Here is a 20,575-nt window from a genome sequence, read left to right as displayed (position 1 = left end):
TTTTTATTTTTTATTTTATAAATTTTTTATATTTTTTATTTTTTTTATTCTTAAGTGGTTATAAATACAGTATAGAATGTCTTGATTTTACACTAAGATAATGTCACCCTCCATCTTTTGTGAAGTTTATTTTAGAACATTTATATAAATAAAGCTCTGTGTGTTTTACGCCTAACCCGGCTTTTAAGACGCGCCGCTTTCATGTCGGTGCTCTTGTTGCTAGGAGACAAGCCCCCCCCCCCTCCCCTTCCCCATAAGCAGTGTAGATGTATAAGATAGGGGAGCACGTAGCGGTAGAGATCGGGGTGGCTCCACGCCTCCACCGTACCAGAAACGTCTTTCTGAGAAAGGCAGACAGGAAGCCGCAACCAAAGTCTCTCGAACATCTCCACCGAATGTCTCAGGGGCTGCTGAGCTGACTTTTTTTTTTTTTTTTTTTGTTTGTTTGTTCGTTTAAGGTCCAACTTATCTTCCTACAGCACTGCGAACAGAAAATCGCTTACAGGGCTCACCACCGTTCTGATGAGTGTCATAATGGGAGCAGTGGCGGCTGGTGGTGCTCAAATTTGTTTGGGGGGGGCCGCAAACTGAAAAATTCATCCATCAAACGCAGACACTGTGCCCATCAATTGCTGCCACTGTACCTTATCAAATGCTGATACTGTGCCCATCAAACGCAGACACTGTGCCATATCAATTGCCGCCACTGTGCCCATCAATTGCTGCCACTGTGCCATCAAATGCTGCCACTGTGCCCATCAAATACAGCTACTGTGCCCATCAAACGCAGCCACTGTGCCCATCAATTGCTGCCACTGTGCCCCATCAAATACAGCCATTGTGCCCATCTTATGCAGCCTCACTGTGCCCTGTCTAATGCAGCCCTGAGCCTCGCTTACCTTACAGGCAGCTCCGCTCAGACCCGTGCGCTCCACGGAGCTGCCGTAGTCACTTCCAGGGTCCCTGGAACAGGGAAACCGGCGGTAACCTCTTCACTTGAATAACAAAGCTCCCGTCCGTGGTAATACTTTGGGCGGAAACCGCTCGGCGCTTTGGATTGCGCCGCAAAGCAGGTCAAAAGCCTGCAAATGAAGTGCCTCGTCTGCAATCTCGTGGCGATTCCCTTAGTGCATAATTGTTATTTTTTTGTGACTGCTGGGTGGGGGGGGGGTGGTGCCCATGTGCCCCCTATGGACGGGCCGCCACTGATTGGGAGGCTTTGTCACCTGCAGACCTGCTCTGTCTCTCCTGGTATTAGATCTGACCACTGGCCTTCCCTTCAATCTCACACAGGCGCTCCTCACCTGGACTGAATTGGGTGTAAACCCTTTTATGTCCCCAAGTGACTGGCCTCAGCTGATAGAGAGATGAAGCCCCCAAAAGTCGCATGACAAGTCACACCCCATGTTTCCCAGTGAGAACTGTTCATATCTGTGCGACTTTCACATTAACGTTAAAGTAGTTGCTGCACTACTTTGGTCTGGCTTTCATGCGACTTGAGGGACGTAGACCAATGTAAAATCTTACCTGCATGATATGCATGCGACTTGTGTGCGACTTAGAGCACAATCACATTATTCTAAAGGATTTTTTTATTTGTAGATTTAAAAAAATGTTTATAATTCCCTTGTCTGTGCAATGATTTTACAGAGATCGGCCTCCGAACCTCCTCTCCTGGAGTGCAACCCCCCCCCCCCCCCTCGCTGGCATTGTCCGCACCTTACAAGCGCCACTTCAGCAAGCCAGCGTCTGAGGGGTCACCCATACAGGCATGCTCCCAAGCCAGGCTATGTGCATCCATAGATACACGATGCAGCTTGCCTGCCCACTCCCCCCTCCTCCCCTCTCTGCTCACAGGATTTGACTGACAGCAGCGGGTGCCAATTGCTCTCCTGGAATTTGAGGGAGAGAGAATAGTGCCCCGTCATTGGTGTCAGTGGGAGGAATGGTGCCCCGTCATTGGTGTCAGTGGGAGGAATAGTGCCCTGTCATTGGTGTCAGTGGGAGGAATAGTGCCCCATCATTGGTGTCAGTGGGAGGAATAGTGTCTCGTCATCGGTGTCAGTCTGAGGAATAGTGCCCCGTCATTGATGTCAGTGGGAGGAATAGTGCCCCGTCAGTGGGAGGAATAGTGCCCCGTCATTGGTGTCAGTGGGAGGAATAGTGCCCCGTCATTGGTATCAGTGGGAGGAATAGTGCCCCGTCATTTGTGTCAGTGGGAGGAATAGTGCCCCATCATTGGTATCAGTGGGAGGAATAGTGCCCCGTCATTGGTATCAGTGGGAGGAATAGTGCCCCGTCATTTGTGTCAGTGGGAGGAATAGTGCCCCGTCAATGGGAGGAATAGTGCCCCGTCAATGGGAGGAATAGTGCCCCGTCATTGGTGTCAGTGGGAGGAATAGTGCCCCGTCAGTGGGAGGAATAGTGCCGCGTCATTGGTGTCAGTAGGAGGAATAGTGCCTCGTCATTGGTATCAGTGGGAGGAATAGTGTCCCATCATTGGTGTCAGTGGGAGGAATAGTGTCCCATCATTGGTGTCAGTGGGAGGAATAGTGCCCCGTCATTGGTATCAGTGGGAGGAATAGTGCCCCGTCATTTGTGTCAGTGGGAGGAATAGTGCCCCATCAATGGGAGGAATAGTGCCCCGTCATTGGTGTCAGTGGGAGGAATAGTGCCCCGTCAGTGGGAGGAATAGTGCCCCGTCATTGGTGTCAGTAGGAGGAATAGTGCCCCGTCATTGGTGTCAGTAGGAGGAATAGTGCCCCGTCATTGGTATCAGTGGGAGGAATAGTGCCCTGTCATTGGTATCAGTGGAAGGAATAGTGGCCCATCATCGGTGTCAGTTTGAGGAATAGTGCCCCATCATTGGTGTCAGTGGGAGGAATGGTGGCCAAGGGCCGGATAAAAGCGAGCAAATAGCTGCGTCTGGCATTATAAAAAATTGCTTAGGATTTAGAACCACTTTAACTGCCATTTAGTTTGCTAATTTTCATCCATTTTCATCCTTTTCTTGTATCTTTCTAGTGACAGGGTGACAACACAAGATAGCAGATAGGAAATGGGGAGGGAGCGTTGTCACTCTATAACAGGAAGTGCCTGAACAGGGATCTTCATGGCAGGATCAGTGGGGGATTTTTTTTTTTTTATGAATGTTGCAGATTTGAAAAGCTTAAAAACAAGTTTTAAAATAATATTTTGCTGTCCTATTGTATGAGGAGTATACGGAGCTTCCTCCATGTACATACTGTATATATTTAATCAGTGTAAAAAAAAAAAAAAAAAAAAAAATCTTAAGCCAACACAAGCGTTTCCATAAAAAAAAACTATTTTTATTATGAATATACAAAATATAATATATAAATATTTACACAGTAAATAGAGAAATGGTTGGGGCAAATGGAATGTACCTGAGAAATAAAAGTAAAAAATTAAGTTAAAGAAGTTTGAGGTACTCTGGTAGAGACGATTTTTTGGAAAACATCCCATCTACCATCCAGGGAACGTATTGTATTGGTGGTAGGTGGCCACCATCGCGGTTAGCGTCTACAGTATCATCCAGTGCTTGTACAATAACTGCTCCGTAGTGCTTGGCTGTGTTTTTTTTCGGAGGAACCTCCCCTCCCCCACCCTTCCCTTCCACAGCAGGTCCTCAGAAGCGCCCAAACGCTCAGGACTCCAAAACAGTTCTTACAGTCTATTTTCCGAAGGCCAATTCGGCCCCCTTCACAGCTCCTTGGGCAGCTGGCTTTGATCCTTGGTGCCCTGCGGCAACCCTTGCGTCGACCTGTTGAGGAGCCCCTGGAGGTCGCAGACGAACTTGTAGACGTAGCGCTGGCCTCCGGTTTTGTGGATGATGTTTTTGTGGTAGTAGTAGCGCAGCCCGCGGCTCAGCTTCTCGTAGTTCATTCTGGGCTTGTTCTTGCGTCTGCCCCAACGCCGTGCCACCTGCGCAAGAAAAAAAGAATCGCGTTAACAAGGATAACCAGCCAGCATTCAAAATGAGTCAAGTTCCAAAATGTAGGGAAAAAAAAAAAAAACATAAGAAATGGGAATTTGAAAAAATATAAAAACGAAGGAACACTATCATCATTGGAATGTTACAAAGACAATAACGGAATATGTACAAAGGAAATCGAGACGCAAAAATTCAATATGATTGGTAGGTTGCGAAAGAGGAGCGGGACAACCGTCCCGAAAATTCTTCCAATATATTATCAGTAAATAAGATTGTGTCTGCTCTTCAAGGTTTCTTTGCCTTCTGGATTAACTGTGGACATAGGGTTCTGTATATAGAGGTTTTCTATATTATATTATATATTTATCTGTATATGGAGGTTTTCTATATATTATATTTTCTATTAATTTGTATATATAAGTTTTTATATATTATATTATATATTCTATTTATCTGTATATGGAGGTTTTCTATATATTATTTTTTCTATTTATCTGTACAGTATATAAAGGTTTTTGTATATATTATATATAATATTTATCGATATATGGAGGTTTTCTATGTTTATTATTTTCTATTTATCTGTAAAATTGAGGTTTTCTATACATTATGTTATATTATATGTTCTATTTATCTGTATATGGAGGTATTCTATATATTATATAATATTTTCTAGTAATCTGTATATGGAGGTTTTTATATACTATATTATATTTTCTATGTATCTGTATATGGAGGTTTTCTATGTGTTTATTATATTTCTATTTTCAATTTTTCTGCATAAGGAGGTTTTTTTATATATTATATTTTCTATTAATCTGTACAGTATATTTATTTTATTTATTTTTGTATATATTATATCATATATTTTATTTATCTGTATATGGAGGTTTTCTATATGTTTTATTATTTTCTATGTATCTGTAAAATGGAGGTTTTCTATACATTATACTATATTATATTTTCTATTTATCTGTATATGGAGGTTTTCTACATATATTATATTTTCTATTAATCAGTATATGGAGTTTATATACTATATTATATTATATATCCTATTTCTCTGTAAATGGAGGTTTTCTATATGTTTATTATATTCTATTTTTCTGTATAAGGAATATTTTTATATGTATTATATTATATTTTCTATTACTCTGTACAGCAAATAAAGTTTTATTTTGTGTATGTTATATATATATATATATATTCTATTTATCTGTATATGGAGGATTTTATATATTATATGATATTATTCTATATTTTCTATTTGTCTGTATAAGGAGGTTTTCTATATAGTATATTTTCTATTTATCTGTATATGGAGGTTTTTTTATATACTATAATTTATTATATGATATTTTCTGTTTCTCTGTATAAGGCGGCTTTCTATATATTATAAAACATTTTCTGTTTATCTGAGTATTGAGTTTTTCTATATATTTATCTATATAAGGAGGTTTTCTACATAGTATATCATATTGTATTATATTATATTTTCTATTTATTTGTATATGGAGTTTTTTTTTTTATACATATTATATTATGTATTTGTGTAAGGAGGTTTTCTATACATTTATTATACATCATATTTTCTATTAATCTGTATAAGGTTTATATATATATATATATATATATATATTACAAAAAAAATTGTCTATTTATCTGTAGATGGAGGTTTTCCTATGTATTATATACATTATGTTACCTTATATTATATTGCATATTATTCTATTTTTATTTATTGAACTGGACTGAATTTGTCTCTTTTTCCGATCTGTGTAAACTATCTCATAATTTAAAATGTTAAAATACTTTCTAGAAAATGTGCGACTCCAGTTTTGTTTAAAAAAACAAAACAAAAAAAAAACCTCCCTCCAGGTCAGGATTTTAGCGGACTAATGAGAGCCAGCGCCGGGACAAGGTCATTCAGCGCCCAGGGCAAAGATGCCAAATCCAGGAGTAGGGGGGGGACGAGGACACTTGGGAGCACGAAGGAGATTTACTCTGACTTCCTGTCCTATTGACAGCTGTGGGCGTGGCTTGGTCAGTGGGCGGGATCGGGCAGGCGACGTACCTCGTTGGGGTCGGAAAGCTTGAATTCCCAGCCATTGCCCGTCCAGCTGATGAGCTTCTGACACGAAGAGTCTTGTAGTAGTTCCAGAAGGAACTGCCACAGCTGAATGGGGCCGTTACTGCCTATTAGAGACAACAACAAAAAACGAAACGCGTCATTCATTTTATTACATTCGGGGTATCAGCTGAACCTCAATTCTGTCGTATTTGTCTTAGTAATTCGATAAGACGATAACAAGACTCACTCTACACCAGTGATGGTGATCCTTGGCTACCCAGATGTTTTGGAACTACATTTCCCATGATGCTCAGCTACACTGCAGAGTGAATGAGCATCATGGGAAATGTAGTTCCGGAACATCTGGGGGTGCCGAGGTTCACCAATCACTGCTCTAAACTCTTCTTACCGGCAGGTTTGGTGTCTTTGACTCCAGCAGCTTTCTGGTTATAGGTGGATTGGTAAGTGTTCTTGTTTGCGCCGGTGTAATGGTTGCTTAGGTTGGAGGTTTGGTAGAAGTCGGATTCGCTGTAGGAAAAACCTGAAAAGGGACAAATCCGTCACTGATGTGTACGCAGCAACACTCATTACCAACACTTATACCAAAGAGGTTTCCATTTTTCCACGAACGTGCTCGGGCAGTCTTGTGATTTATATACACAAAATCACCAAAAGTATTGGGACACCTGCCTTTACACGCACATGAATTTTAATGGCATCCCAGTCTTAGTCCGTAGGGTTCAATATTGTAGTTGGCCCGCCCTTTGCAGCTATAACAGCTTCAACTCTTCTGGGAAGGCCGTCCACAAGGTTTAGGAGGGTGTCTATGGGAATGTTTGACCATTCTTCCAGAAGAGCATTTGTGAGGTTAGGCACTGATGTTGGATGAGAAGGCTTGGCTCGCAGTCTCCGCTCTAATTCATCCCAAAGGTGTTCTATCGGGTTGAGTTCAGAAACTCTGTGCAAGTCAATCAAGTTACTCCATCCCAAGCTCGCTCATCCATGTCTTTATGGACCTTGCTTAAACCTTGTGGACGGCCTTCCCAGAAGAGTTGAAGTTGTTATAGCTGTAAAGGGCGGGCCAACTCAATATTGAACCCTACGGACTAAGATTCCATTGAAGTTCAAGTGTGTGTAAAGGCATGTGTCCCAATACTTTTGACAATATAGTGTACCTAGCAGGTGACACACCGGTGCCCGAACTGGTGAACTGGCAGAGACACAAACTCAGAAATCGCACTATTGTGGGAGGGGCAGAGACACAAACTACAATTGATAAATCTCATCATTGTGGGAGGGGCAGAGACACAAACTCGGATGGAGAAATCTCCAGAGACACAAACCCCGATGGGGAAATCTCATCATTGTGGGAGGGGCAGAGACACATACTACAATGGAGACATCTCACCATTGTGGGAGGGGCAGAGCCTTGAACTTTGATGGAGACATCTCACCATTGTGGGAGGGGCAGAGCCGTGAACTACGATGGAGACATCTCACCATTGTGGGAGGGGCAGAGCCATGAACTATGATGGAGACATCTCACCATTGTGGGAGGGGCAGAGCCATGAACTATGATGGAGACATCTCACCATTGTGGGAGGGGCAGAGCCATGAACTATGATGGAGACATCTCACCATTGTGGGAGGGGCAGAGCCTTGAACTATGATGGAGACATCTCACCATTGTGGGAGGGGCAGAGCCTTGAACTCTGATGGAGACATCTCACCATTGTGGGAGGGGCAGAGCCGTGAACTACGATGGAGACATCTCACCATTGTGGGAGGGGCAGAGCCATGAGCTACAATAGAGAAATGTCATTGTGGGAGGGGCAGAGCCATGAGCTACAATGGAGAAATGTCATTGTGGGAGGGGCAAAGACACAAACTCCAATGGGGAAATCTACTACAATGCAGACGTCTCACCGTTGTGGGAGGGGCAGAGCCGTGAACTACAATGGAGAAATATCATTGTGGGATGGGCAGGGACACAAACTCCAATGGGATGATCTCACCATTGTGGGAGGGGCAGATACACAAACTCTGATGGGGAAATCTCACCGTTGTGGGAGGGGCAGATACACATAAACCACGTTGGAGAAATCTCACCATTTTGGGAGGGGCACAGACACAAACTCTGATGGGGAAATATCATACTACAATGGAGACATCTCACCATTGTGGGAGGGGCAGAGCCATGAACTACAATGGAGAAATATCATTGTGGGAGGGGCAGAGCCAAGAACTACAATGGAGAAATATCATTGTGGGAGGGGCAGAGACACAAGCTCCAGTGGGGGAAATCTCACCATTGTGGGAGGGGCAGAGACACAAACTCTGATGGGGAAATCTCACCATTGTGGGAGGGGCAGAGACACAAACTCTGATGGGGAAATCTCACCGTTGTGGGAGGGGCAGAGACACAAACTCTGATGGGGGAATCTCACCGTTGTGGGAGGGGCAGATACACATAAACCACGTTAGAGAAATCTCATCATTGTGGGAGGGACAAAGACACAAACTACTGCAGGGAAATCTCACAGCTGTAAGAAGCCAGTGGGCAATTTAACCAACCAACATGAGCCCAAGACAGATTTTAAGAGATCTGAACATGGAGGACCCCTTTAAGTACTGTAAGATGTCCTTACCTTTGTGGTGGTCTTGGGCTGGTCTTTGCTGAATGTTGGTGTTCATCGGGGAGAAGTTAGAGCTCCTGATCTCAACAGATTGGGTGCAGTTCATCCAGGAGGCTTCATCCCATCCTTGCCATTCTTGGGACGCCCAGGAGAAGCTTTCATCGCCAACAGAGCTGACGCCGGTGCCCTGCGAGTACCCGTCTGATTCGGGGGTGAAGGCCAGGTCCGGCTGAGCGTGGTACAGAGACTCCTCTACATCCTGGAGGGATTGCAGTATGCTTTGCTGGGTGGAATGCTGCTGAAGTTCTTCCGTCAGGGCCGGCAGCACCGTCTGAAATGACTGGAGGTATTCTTCCGTCCCTCCATGTCCTGCAGAGAGAGAGAAAAATAATATAATTATGTCCCCCTCATTCATAAATAATAGGAATATTTCTTCTGCTCAACTACAGTCAAAACTATTTGGTCTGGGCCCTCCAGTCCTGGTGACAACCATTCCCTTTTTTTTGGTGGGGAAAGTAGACATATTTTTTTATTTTTTTTTTTAATCAAGAATAAACTTTATTTAACTACAACAAATAAATGGTAGTGGTGTTCCAATGTAGAAAGTAGACATATTTTTTTTTATTTTTTTATTTTTTTTTATCAAGAATTAACTTTATTGAACTACAACAAATAAACGGTAGTGGTTTTCCAATGTAGAAAGTAGACATATTTTCATTCTACCAATCAGATCGTTGGATAGGAGTCAGAGGATAACCCACCTTGGTTGTACTGCTCCCAATAATACAGAGACTGTTCAGTAAAGGCCTCGGAGGAGAGGGCGGCACTACCCTGCTGCCATATGGGTGGGTACTGTCCCTTCCCGAAATTCAGTGGGGTGCAGCTTGGGTCAGCTTCCCGTGAGAAACCTCCGTCTTCGAGCTTGATATCTGCAAAAGAAAATGAAAGGTCTGTTTACCCCTCCTGGTCCATTGTGATATAATACTTTGCTTTAATATATACAATAAGGAACGACTATAAACATGCAAGGCTACAAGTAAAAGCTGCATATAAAAAATGGCAACAAGTCTAATATCTGTAATAAATGATTCTCAGCTTAAAGAATATATAAACTGCTGTACCCCATAACTAAGCCCTGAGAGCGGAGCGAAACGCGTTGGAGTGCGTGGCCTGGCTGAGGCTGTTATACACTATACTATACAGGGTTTGCAGCGATGTGCGGATTACAGGACACCAGTCTCTTCACACACCGACGTTCGGAGCCGGGGACGAGCTCTGTCCTAGCCAGCACTCACAGAGGTTGGCTTACAGATAAGTATCCTTTAGAGAGATTCGAGATTGCTTTCTTTGTGTGAAATCCCTGGTGATCCTGCCAGTCCCTCTGCTTTCCTGATTAAAAAAAACTGACCACACTAGGTGTACGAGAACAGTGTGGTCAGTTTTCTGGCTGTGCTGAGAATTCAGCCTGCCCTCCTCCAATCAAACTTGTCCTGACACCCCCCCACCACCATCACCACACAGGGAAGATCAGTGTTCTGTAGTTTCTCCTCCCCAGCTCTTGTGCAGCTGAGAACTGAGGTGATGTGATCACTTATAAAAGGGGGGAGGGGGAGGTCCAGGCACCAGGCATCTTAGGTAAGGGAAACCTATGGTCTGTACTTTGTGAATGGCCCTGCAGTCTTCTGGGAGCTGTGATGTGTCCCAGAAGGCTGCAGGGGGGGGGAATTTGGGGGCTAACCTGTCAAATCCGGTTACCCCCCTCCCACCCAAAAAGTGCCAAACAAGCAGAAATTCCCCTTTTGGGTGAAGTTCCACTTTACTGATTACAAATATAAATATGCCAAACTGAGAATGAAAACTATATAAAAAATGGCAACCAGCCTAATATCTATAAAAAAGCGATACTTAGCTTAATATAAGTCATAATAAATTACTCTAAATCTGCTAAACTGTAAGTAAAGGCTCTATAGAAAAATGGCAACAAGTCTACTACCTATAATAAATTAACTTAATAAAAGCAAAAATAAATGACTATAAGTTAAAAACGACATATAAAATCTGCGAAAAGCCCAATATGCATAAAATGATATTTAGCCTAATATAAGTAATAATAAATTACTTTAAATACATACTACATATAAAAACTGCACATACCAATGAGTCTAGGATCTATAATAAAGATTTTTAGCTTAATATAAGCAATAATAAATGACTATAAACCTGCAAAACTACAAATAAAAAACTACATATAAAATTGGCAAAAAGTCTAATATCTACAATAAATGATATTTAGCCTAATATAAGTAATAATAAATTACTTTAAATACATACTACATATAAAAACTGCACATACCAATGAGTCTAGGATCTATAATAAAGATTTTTAGCTTAATATAAGCAATAATAAATGACTATAAACCTGCAAAACTACAAATAAAAAACTACATAGAAAATTGGCAAAAAAAGTCTACTATTTATAATAAATGATGTTTAGCCTAATAAAAGGAATAATAAATTACTATGAACTGTGGAACTACAAATAAAAAAACTGCATATAAAATTGGCAAAAAGTCTAATATCTACAATAAATTATATATAGCCTAATAGAAGCAATAATAAATGACTATAAACCTACAAAACTACAAATAAAAAAAAAAAACGCATATAAAATTGGCAAAAAGTCTAATACCTACAAAAAATGATATTTAGCCTAATATAAGCAATAATAAATGACTATAAACCTGCAAAACTACAATTAAAAACTACATATAAAATTGGCAAAAAGTCTAATACCTACAAAAAATGATATTTAGCCTAATATAAGCAATAATAAATGACTATAAACCTGCAAAACTACAATTAAAAACTACATATAAAATTGGCAAAAAGTCTAATATCTACAATAAATGATGTTTAGCCTAATATAAGAAATAATAATTTACTATAAACTGCGGAACTACCAATAAAAAACTGCATATAAAATTGGCAAAAAGTCTACTATATATAATAAATAATAAATGACTATAAACCTACAAAACTACAAAAAAAACGCATTTAAAATTGGCAAAAAGTCTGATATCTACAATAAATGATATTTAGCCTAATATAGGCAATAATAAATGACTATCAATATATACTACATATAAAAACTTCATATAATAATGGCAATAAGTTTAGGATGTATAATTAATATACTTTGTTATTTAATATAAGCAATAATAAATTACTATAAAAAAAATATTATTCTACATGTAAATACTGTATATTAAAGTGGCAACAAGTTTAATAATTAAAATGAATGATACTCTGCCTAACATAAGTAACAATAAATGACTATATAAATATACTATACTACAAGTAAAAACTGTATAAAAAAAAAATCAACAAGTCTAATATCTATAATAAATGACCGAAGTTTATTGATTAAAAAAAGACAACGAACTTTTAATTGATGTTACCCGCTGAATAACTACATAACAAAAGCTACATTGTAACACTTGGGGGTCATTCACACCTCGTGCACTGAGCTGTATTGATCTTAATTAACACAGCAAACACTTCCTCCGTCTATGGGACTCATTCACAGCAAAGCCCTGCATGGGTGCGCAGTGGGGGAAAACATAGACATGTTGCATTTTTTTTTTGTGGCGCAGCGCGCAAAAATGTTGCGTCACGCGTCATTTTGTTGCAACACGCTGTGGAATAACATTTATGCTAAAAAAAAAAAAAAAAAAAAAAAAGATCCATCTCATCCAGGCATTTAATGTGATGTGATTCTCTGCAGGTATAAGTATATAGATAAATAAAAAAAACATTGCAATTCACCAATCGCCGTTTGTGAATGAGGCCCGACCGTTAATGCTGGGTGACTCCGCCCAGAACTGATGTAGCGATTGGAAACCAATCTGGGTTTCATTCCCGATTTAACTGATACAATTACTTTTTTTGTAGCAAGCGCTAATAGAAGCAAATGTTGGAGATGCCGTAAGAACCACAAGTCCCAGCATTAAAAGGACACTATGCGGTGAATGTACTAAAGGCAAGTAGACAATTTGCAAGTGCGGTTGCTCCAGAGCTGAGAAAAATGGGGACGAAGCTTCACTTTTGCGATTGAATATCCAATCACATTCAAGGAAAAGAAAAATACAGCATCTTTGCTTGCACGGGATGGAAGTCAGCAGAGCTTCCCCTCCCTCTCCTCATTTACTAAGCTCTGGAACAAAGTGCACATTCTTTTTTGCTTTTGTACATCTGCCCCATCCATGTCATTTGATGGATATTCTGGTAAGTTTGCAGCTCCAGCGGCTGCCAGCGTGGAGTGTATAAATAAATATTATATAGTGGATGAGCATCTTGATGAGACGCAATGTACAGGGATAGGGACAATTGTGGACACTCACTCAGGATGGACTGGTGTCTTTATTCAACCTTACCAACTATGTAAGTATATAGGAGTATATAGCTGCTTAGACACTTACCTAGGCTGGGCACCTCCTGGCAGGGCAGCTCGGGGCTGTAGAAACTGTTAAGTGCCATCTGCAGGACACAAGAGGAGGGTCAGTGATGGCACAATAAAAGGGGGTATAAAGTCAGTGGCAGTGTATGGCCTGAAGGGGGCGATAATTGGGCGTTGCACCCTGTGTGTGGGGGGGGGGAGGGGCAGTGCTGTGATTAGGGTGCTGTGTAGGGGAAGTGGGTGCAGTTAGAACATAAGGAGCGAAAAGAACTCAGAAAACGTCAAATAGCAGCATTATAGGTTATAGGGTGCTAAATAAAATTGTGTCAGAATTTGGGAGGTTATGTATTAAGATAACAGAATTGGAAACAAATTTTCAGATATTTTTGGTCAGGGTGGAACTTCTAATTTAAAAAATAGTTATTATTTTCAGTACAGTACATGTCTGAAGAGAACTGGTGTGTCATTGGGGATGCTAAATGCACATGGAATTTGGCGCCGGTTAGTTGGGTCGCTACAGCAAAAGGCATTTGCATTGCTCGGGATAAGAGAATTCAATTTAGAGAATAAAAAAAGAAAAAAAAAAGAATGGGGTGCTTTGGATTTGAGGATGCTTAAAAACATTCAACGGAACTTGGGGGTCCTAATAACATACATCGGGCATCGGGGGACATCTACTGTGGGCCTGAGAAGGAGGATTTGGGTGCCAAGGATGTTTCGATGTAAGCAGTGTAGTATTTAGAAGTTGGGGTGCTAAGATAATGATTAAGGATGTTAAGGGTACTGAAAGGATTAGAGAACTCGGAGAGATGTGGGTATAGGAATGTGAACATTGGGGTGATGCTGGTCTGAAGTATATAATTTGGGGCACTGATGGTGGGAAGTAAGGAATCTTGGGTGATGATGGTGTGATGTGTAGAATCTGGGGTGCTGATGGTGTGATGTGTAGAATCTGGGGTGCTGATGGTGTGATGTGGGGTGGGCTGTGGGGTGCTGATTGTATGATGTATAGAATCTGAGGTGCTGATGGTGTGATGTATGGAATCTGGGGTGCTGATGGTGTGATGTGTAGAATCTGGGGTGCTGATGGTGTGATGTATGGAATTCGGGGTGCTGATTGTATGATGTATAGAATCTGGGGTACTGATGGTGTAATGTGTAGAATCTGGGGTGCTGATGATGTGATGTGTAGAATCTGGGGTGCTGATGATGTGATGTGTAGAATCTGGGGTGCTGATGGTGTGATGTATGGAATTTGGGGTGCTGATTGTATGATGTATAGAATCTGGTGTACTTATGGTGTAATGTGTAGAATCTGGGGTGCTGATTGTATGATGTATAGAATTTGGGGTGCTGATTGTGTGACGTATAGAATCTGGGGTGCTGATGGTGTGATGTGTAGAATCCGGGGTGCTGGTGATGAGAAGTGTTGAATCTAAGGTGCTGATGGTGTATAGAATGTGGGGCGCTGATGGTGAGATGTATGGGATCTGGGGTGCTTCTGGTGCCATGTATAGAATGTGGGGCCCTGATGGTGTGAAGTATAAAATCTGGGGTGCGTCTGGTGTCATGTATAGAATGTGGGGTGCTGATGGTGCGATGCATTAAGTTTGGGGTGCTGATGCTAAGAAATATAGAATCTGGGGTGCGGGTGGTGTCATGCATAGAATCTAGGGTGCTGCTGGTGCGATGTATAAAATGTGGGGCGCTGATGGTGTGAAAGTATAAAATCCAGGGTGCTTCTGGTGTGATGTATGGAAGTTGAGGTACTCATGGTGCGATGTATAGAATTTGGTGTGCTGATGTTTGATGCGTAGAATCTGGGGGGCGGGGGGGCTTCTTGTGTGATGTATGGAATTTGGGGCTCTGTCGGTGCAAAGTTTCAGTTTGGGGGGGGGTGTCCTATATTATGAATGTCGTAGCCAAGAAGCTGAGGATAAGTACGTTTGGAGGTATTTAGGGCTTTTATAGAATTTAGGGAGCTGGGGGGTCAGGATTAAGACGTTTGAGGTGCTCACTTCCTTATTAAGACTAGAATTTGAGGCGCTTAAAGGGAAAGGCTAGTGAATCTGGGGAGCTGAGGGTCAGGGTTATAATTTTTATAGCGAAGGACAAGGTCTTTAGAATTTGGGGGGCTTGGGATAAGGGTGATGGGAATAGGGGTGTGCAGGATAAGGGTGATGGAAATAGGGGTGTGCAGGATAAGGGTGATGGGAATAGGGGTGTGCAGGATAAGGGTGATGAATAGGGGTGTGCAGGATAAGGGTGATGAATAGGGGTGTGCAGGATAAGGGTGATGGGAATAGGGGTGTGCAGGATAAGGGTGATAGAATTTGGGGTGTGCAGGATAAAGCGTATGAACTTTGGGGTGCCATATAGGGGAGTCGTGGTCACTCACCTCTGTCTGTGTATCTGCTGGTCAGTCTGTCCTCTCTCAGCCTCTGAATTGTCCTCCAGGTGAGCAGAGCAATGTTCTCCTCCTCTGCTGACCCCCTGCCCCTTATATGTACCCAGCCCTTCTCTGATTGGCTGCTGGGGGTTGTGACGTTCCCTCTGTCTCCTTCTCCCTCCAGGGGGGGGGGGGAGAGTTTCCGTGACGTCAAAAATCACAACTTCAGAGTGCAGCAAGGAGGAGGAGAGGGGGGTCTTATCAGAGGGGTCAGATGACAGCTTGAGGGCCATCACTCAGAGGAGAGGAAGAGGGGCTCTCCGCACATCTACTGAGAATAAATATTTACATCTATAAATATCCAGACCCATCACATCCCACCTTAATATAGAGCAGAATATTACTTTATACACTTCAACATAGACTAATACAACACTACACTATATCAAAAACACAATATAACTACTAAGCGTGTCCTACTATAACACAGTATAATAAAATGCAACACAATATAACTTCTAAACTTTCCCAAATAACAAATAAATAATAACACATCGTAAAAAAATGTAATACAAAAAAGCCTAATATAACACAGTGTCATTTAATATAACAATATAACTACTAAACATATCCTAATATAACAAAGTATCATTTAATATAACAATATAACTACTAAACATATCCTAATATAACAAAGTATCATTTAATATAACAATATAACTACTAAACATATCCTAATATAACAAAGTATTAGGAAACACAACACAATATGATTACTAAACTTGACCTAACATAACACAGTTTAGTAAAATATAAGCATCATGTAATGTAATTACTACTAAATGTGGTCTTAAAATAATACAATATAATAAAAGTAATAATAACACAATATTACATTGTAAAGCGCCGTGCAAAAACCGCTGTAGCTATATAAATCCTGTATAATAATAATAATAATAATAATAATAATAATAAATTTGGCCTAGTAAAATATTTTAAAAATAAAATATTTCACAATATAACTACTAAATAATCTCCAATATATCCCAGTGTTTGTAAAATATAAAATAGTAGTAACTACTAGACTTGGCCCGTTATAACACAGTATAATAGAATAAAAGACAACATAACCACTAAACATATCCTATTTTAAACACAGTATAATAAAAATATAACTACAAAAAAAAAAGTGACCTAATATACAACATAACACAATATAATAAAATATAATAGGCCTATTATAAACAAGGAATAATAAAAAGACAATATACAACCGAAAAAAAATGCAGCACTACCAAAAAAAAAAAAAAAGGGAAAAAAATTTATAAAATAAAATGTATATAGTGAAAAAATATATAATTACTAAACAAAAAAAATAAATTAACAATATTAAACTTGGCCCATTATAAACAAGGAATAATTAAAATACAATATACAACCGAAAAAATGCAGCACTACCAAAAAAAAGTGAAAAAAAAAAAAAGTATATAATGAAAAAATATATAATTACTAGACAAAAAAAATTAACAATATTAGACTACGTATCAACTTTTTTTTTTCTTTCCTCTTTCATACACACATACAGAATATTTATTTATCTTTTACAATTAAGTTCTAGGGCTCATTCATACAGTTATGTTGGTTTAACAGGCGGCAACACACATGATATGTGTTGGTATCATGCCGTGCCAATTATTCTGAATGGCACCTTGCCTATGGTTAAATGCATTGAGGTCAGTGGCGTCCCTACGGGGTGGCTTTTGGGGCTATAGCCCTGAATCTGGGGCCCAAAGCCTGAGTCTCTGCAGGGGTCCCCAAGGGGAGGCGAGGCTCTCTGGGGACCCTTATTTTAAGGGGGGAGGCCCTCTGGGGACCCTAATGTAAGGGGGGCTCTCTGGGAACCCTGATACAAGTGGAGGGCTCTCTGGGGAGCCTGATGTAAGGGGGGCTCTCTGGGGACCCTGATGCAAGGGGGAGGCTCTCTGGGGACCCTAATGTAAGAGGGTGTCTCTGGGAACCCTGATGTAAGTGGGGGGCTCTCTGGGCACCCTGATGCAAGGGGGGACTCTCTGGGGACCCTAATGTAAGGGGGCTCTCTGGGGACCCTGAAAAAAGGGGGGACTCTATGGGGACCCTGATGTAAGGGGGGCCCTGATTTAAGGGGAGGCTCTCTGGGGACCCTAATGTAAGAGAGGTTCTCTGGAAACCCTGATGCAAGTGGAGGGCTCTCTGGGGACCCTGATGCAAGGGGGGGCTCTCTGGGGACCCTGATGTAAGGGCAGGGGTCTCTGGGGATCCTGATGTAAGGGGGGCTGTCTGGGTACCCTGATGTAAGTGGAGAGCTCTCTGGGGACCCTGATATAAGGGGGGCTCTCTAGGGACCCTGATGCAAGGGGAGGGCTCTCTGGGGACCCTGATGTAAGGGGGGGACTCTCTGGGGACCCTGATCTAAAGGCGGCTGTCTGGGGACCCCAATGTAAGGGGAGAGCTCTCTGGGGACCCTGATGTAAGGGGGACTCTCTGGGGACCCAGATGTAAGGGGGCTCTCTGGGGACCCTGATGTAAGTGGGGGGCTCTCTGGGGATATACACACACGTATATTACTGTATATACGTGTGTATGCCCGCCCAAGCGTATGACTTTCTTTACTACGCTGCTATGGGCTCTAGCCCCAGATCTTTTGTAGACCCAGCAACGCCCCTGATTGAGGTGCTACGGGAAAGGCTGCATGCGTGATTTTTGGTCCGTTGTGGTGTGCCGGACAGCCCCAACGCACAACACAAAATGCATTAGCACATGTGCGGCATAGCAGGCCAGGCTGGGGTTGTTAGTGGACCCCGAAGGGGTCAGCCACCAACGCCAACTATTAAGAGGAGAAAGCGGTCGGACAGGTTGGAAAATTTTGCCCATTTCTTTGCTACTGTTTTCCCATCAACAGAGGCCAACACTAGTCTTCCTGCAACCTTCCCTTCTCCCTCTTCATTTGCAAAAGTTAAAAAAAACGCTTGCGCTTACCGGTTGAAGACAGAAGTTGGCCCAAAAGGTCTTCATGAAAAAGTAGTACCATGTACCACGTAACTTCAGCTGTCCTCCGATGTCATCATTGCCTTCACTGCACCTTACCCAATCATGTTTAGTTAATGGAGCTCCCGGGGGGAATAAGCAGCTTACGCCATTGAGCAAAGCTGTTTCATGCAAATTGAGATAAGAGTGTTGTAGAGCATTATGAAACAACTTAGAAATCCCTTTGCACTGTGTATATTCATAAGGCCATTGCAGAGTAATCCTCTGTAGAAAAAAAATAAATAAAAATCAGCTGTTTTAGGGACTTCTCATTAAGTCCATTATCCCGTAATGACACACTCATGGGCCAATCAGGTTATAGCTATTTAACCCTTTTGCTGCCAGATTCTGTACATGCATTAGATTCATTGGGGGGGGGGGGGGCAGGTGAGACATCAGGGTCTTTTAACCACTTCAGCCCTGGAAGATTTGGCTGCTCAATGACCAGAACATTTTTTTGCGAAACGGCACTGCGTCACTTTAACTTTAAACAATTGCGCGGTCGTGCGATCACCCCTGCAGTTTTTATTTTTTTGTGCTACAAACAAAAAACACCACGAGCAGTGCAGCGGGGGCGTGCGCACGCCTGCTATTCCGCTTAAAGGAGCCGACGTATAGCTACGACGGCTCGTGGCAACGTGCCGACCTGCCGCAGTATAATGATGGCGGCTGGTCGGCAAGAGGTTAAACCCTGGATGTCTCATTAAAGAGAACCTGTCACGAAAAAAAATCATCACATAGGGGACATGCCAAATGCTGTAGCTCACCTTAAATCGGCTCTCGGGGTGCTGCCGCCGCCGCCAACTTGGCTAAGGGAGACCGGCAGTGGTTTGTGGCTTCACAGACGGTTTCCTACGGCAAATGCGAGAATCGCGATGTGCCTTCTCAGTAGGCCGGCTATGGAGGAAAAGGAGAAGGGGCCGAACTTCCAGCAAACTGAGCCAGAAGTGGGAGCAGGTACCTGTCAAAAACAGGTACTCGCTCCCCCCCTTCCCTCAAAAGGTGCCCAATGTGGCAGTGAAGGTGGGGGGAGGGGGGATAACCTGAGCTTGCCCCTTTTGGATGGAGCTCTGCTTTAAGTAAAAAAAAGGAGACTTTTAAAGCATCGCCTATGGAGAATACAAGGTACTGGAGTTTTGCCGCCATTTCACGCAAATTTGAGGTTTAACATGTTGGGTATCTATTTACTCGGCACAACTTCATCTTTTTTCTATCATACCAAAAAAATTGTGTAATTTATTGCCTTTTTGTGCCCAAAAATTAACATTCGTTTATTTTTTGCTGACACCTTTCAGAAAATATATAATGTTTTGGGAGTTTTTTGTTTTGCAATTTTCAGAGCTAAAACAAAAACAGCTCTGGCAGCAAAAGAGTTAATGGACTGCATTATGCGTCAGGCTCGGTTCACGGATCCGCGCTTCGCTGCAACCACCTTCACACAAAATGCAGGACCTACAGGCGGGTGCCTACTGGCACGCCGTCCGCACTGAATGTAGTTCAGTTCCCGCGCGGACTGCGATTTCTAGAAAGGTGCAGGGACCCCTGCATTTTTTCCAGCCACAGCAGCCCATTCAAATGACCATGCAGATGCATCCCACATAAAACACAGATGTGTGAACCTAGGCTCAGTGTTCTTTTCTTGGGTGCAGATTTGTTTTATATTCAGTTGTTAACTTACAGCGCGGTTTTTAGAGGCGCTTAGGGCATATTTGGACTTCCATGGTGGGCAAACCCCTCCCTGCAGCACAACCAGGGCTGGCGCAAGGATTTTTGACACCCTAGGCGAAACCTAATTTTGCCACCCCCATTGGCTCCACCCCTGACTCCACCCCCTTTGCCCTGCCCTTGTGACTGAAGGCGCTGCTATACAGGAAGCATCGTCTCTGCTTCCTCTAGTGCTGGCTCCAGTGCTGCGCTGCGTCTCTAATTATACTACCGTTTGGACTGCGTTAGTTACATGCTGCCGCCTGCAGAGCATGCAGACGCGGAGGGAAACCAGCAACCG

At 42.2% G+C, this 20,575-nt stretch overlaps 1 protein-coding gene across 1 annotated transcript; it reads right to left on the bottom strand.

The window, feature by feature from the left end:
* Window positions 1-3,307: 3,307 nt before the first annotated feature.
* On the bottom strand, window positions 3,308-13,236 carry ETV2 (ETS variant transcription factor 2). Its single transcript, XM_077456217.1, has 6 exons — window positions 13,141-13,236; window positions 9,424-9,591; window positions 8,675-9,031; window positions 6,436-6,567; window positions 6,030-6,151; window positions 3,308-3,945 (listed from the first exon to the last, which is right to left on the bottom strand). Exons 1-6 carry the CDS (start codon window positions 13,196-13,198, stop codon window positions 3,724-3,726), a joined length of 1,059 nt encoding a protein of 352 aa, XP_077312343.1. The 5' UTR covers window positions 13,199-13,236; the 3' UTR covers window positions 3,308-3,723.
* Window positions 13,237-20,575: the final 7,339 nt, after the last annotated feature.

This window comes from Lithobates pipiens, unplaced genomic scaffold (assembly GCF_037356315.1).
Source record: "Lithobates pipiens isolate NorthernLeopardFrog02 unplaced genomic scaffold, aLitPip1_a1.2 Scaffold_27, whole genome shotgun sequence".
Lineage (NCBI taxonomy): Eukaryota > Metazoa > Chordata > Amphibia > Anura > Ranidae > Lithobates > Lithobates pipiens.
The sequence above is the reverse complement of the archived record's forward strand: the minus strand, read 5'-3'. Positions and strand labels throughout refer to the sequence as shown.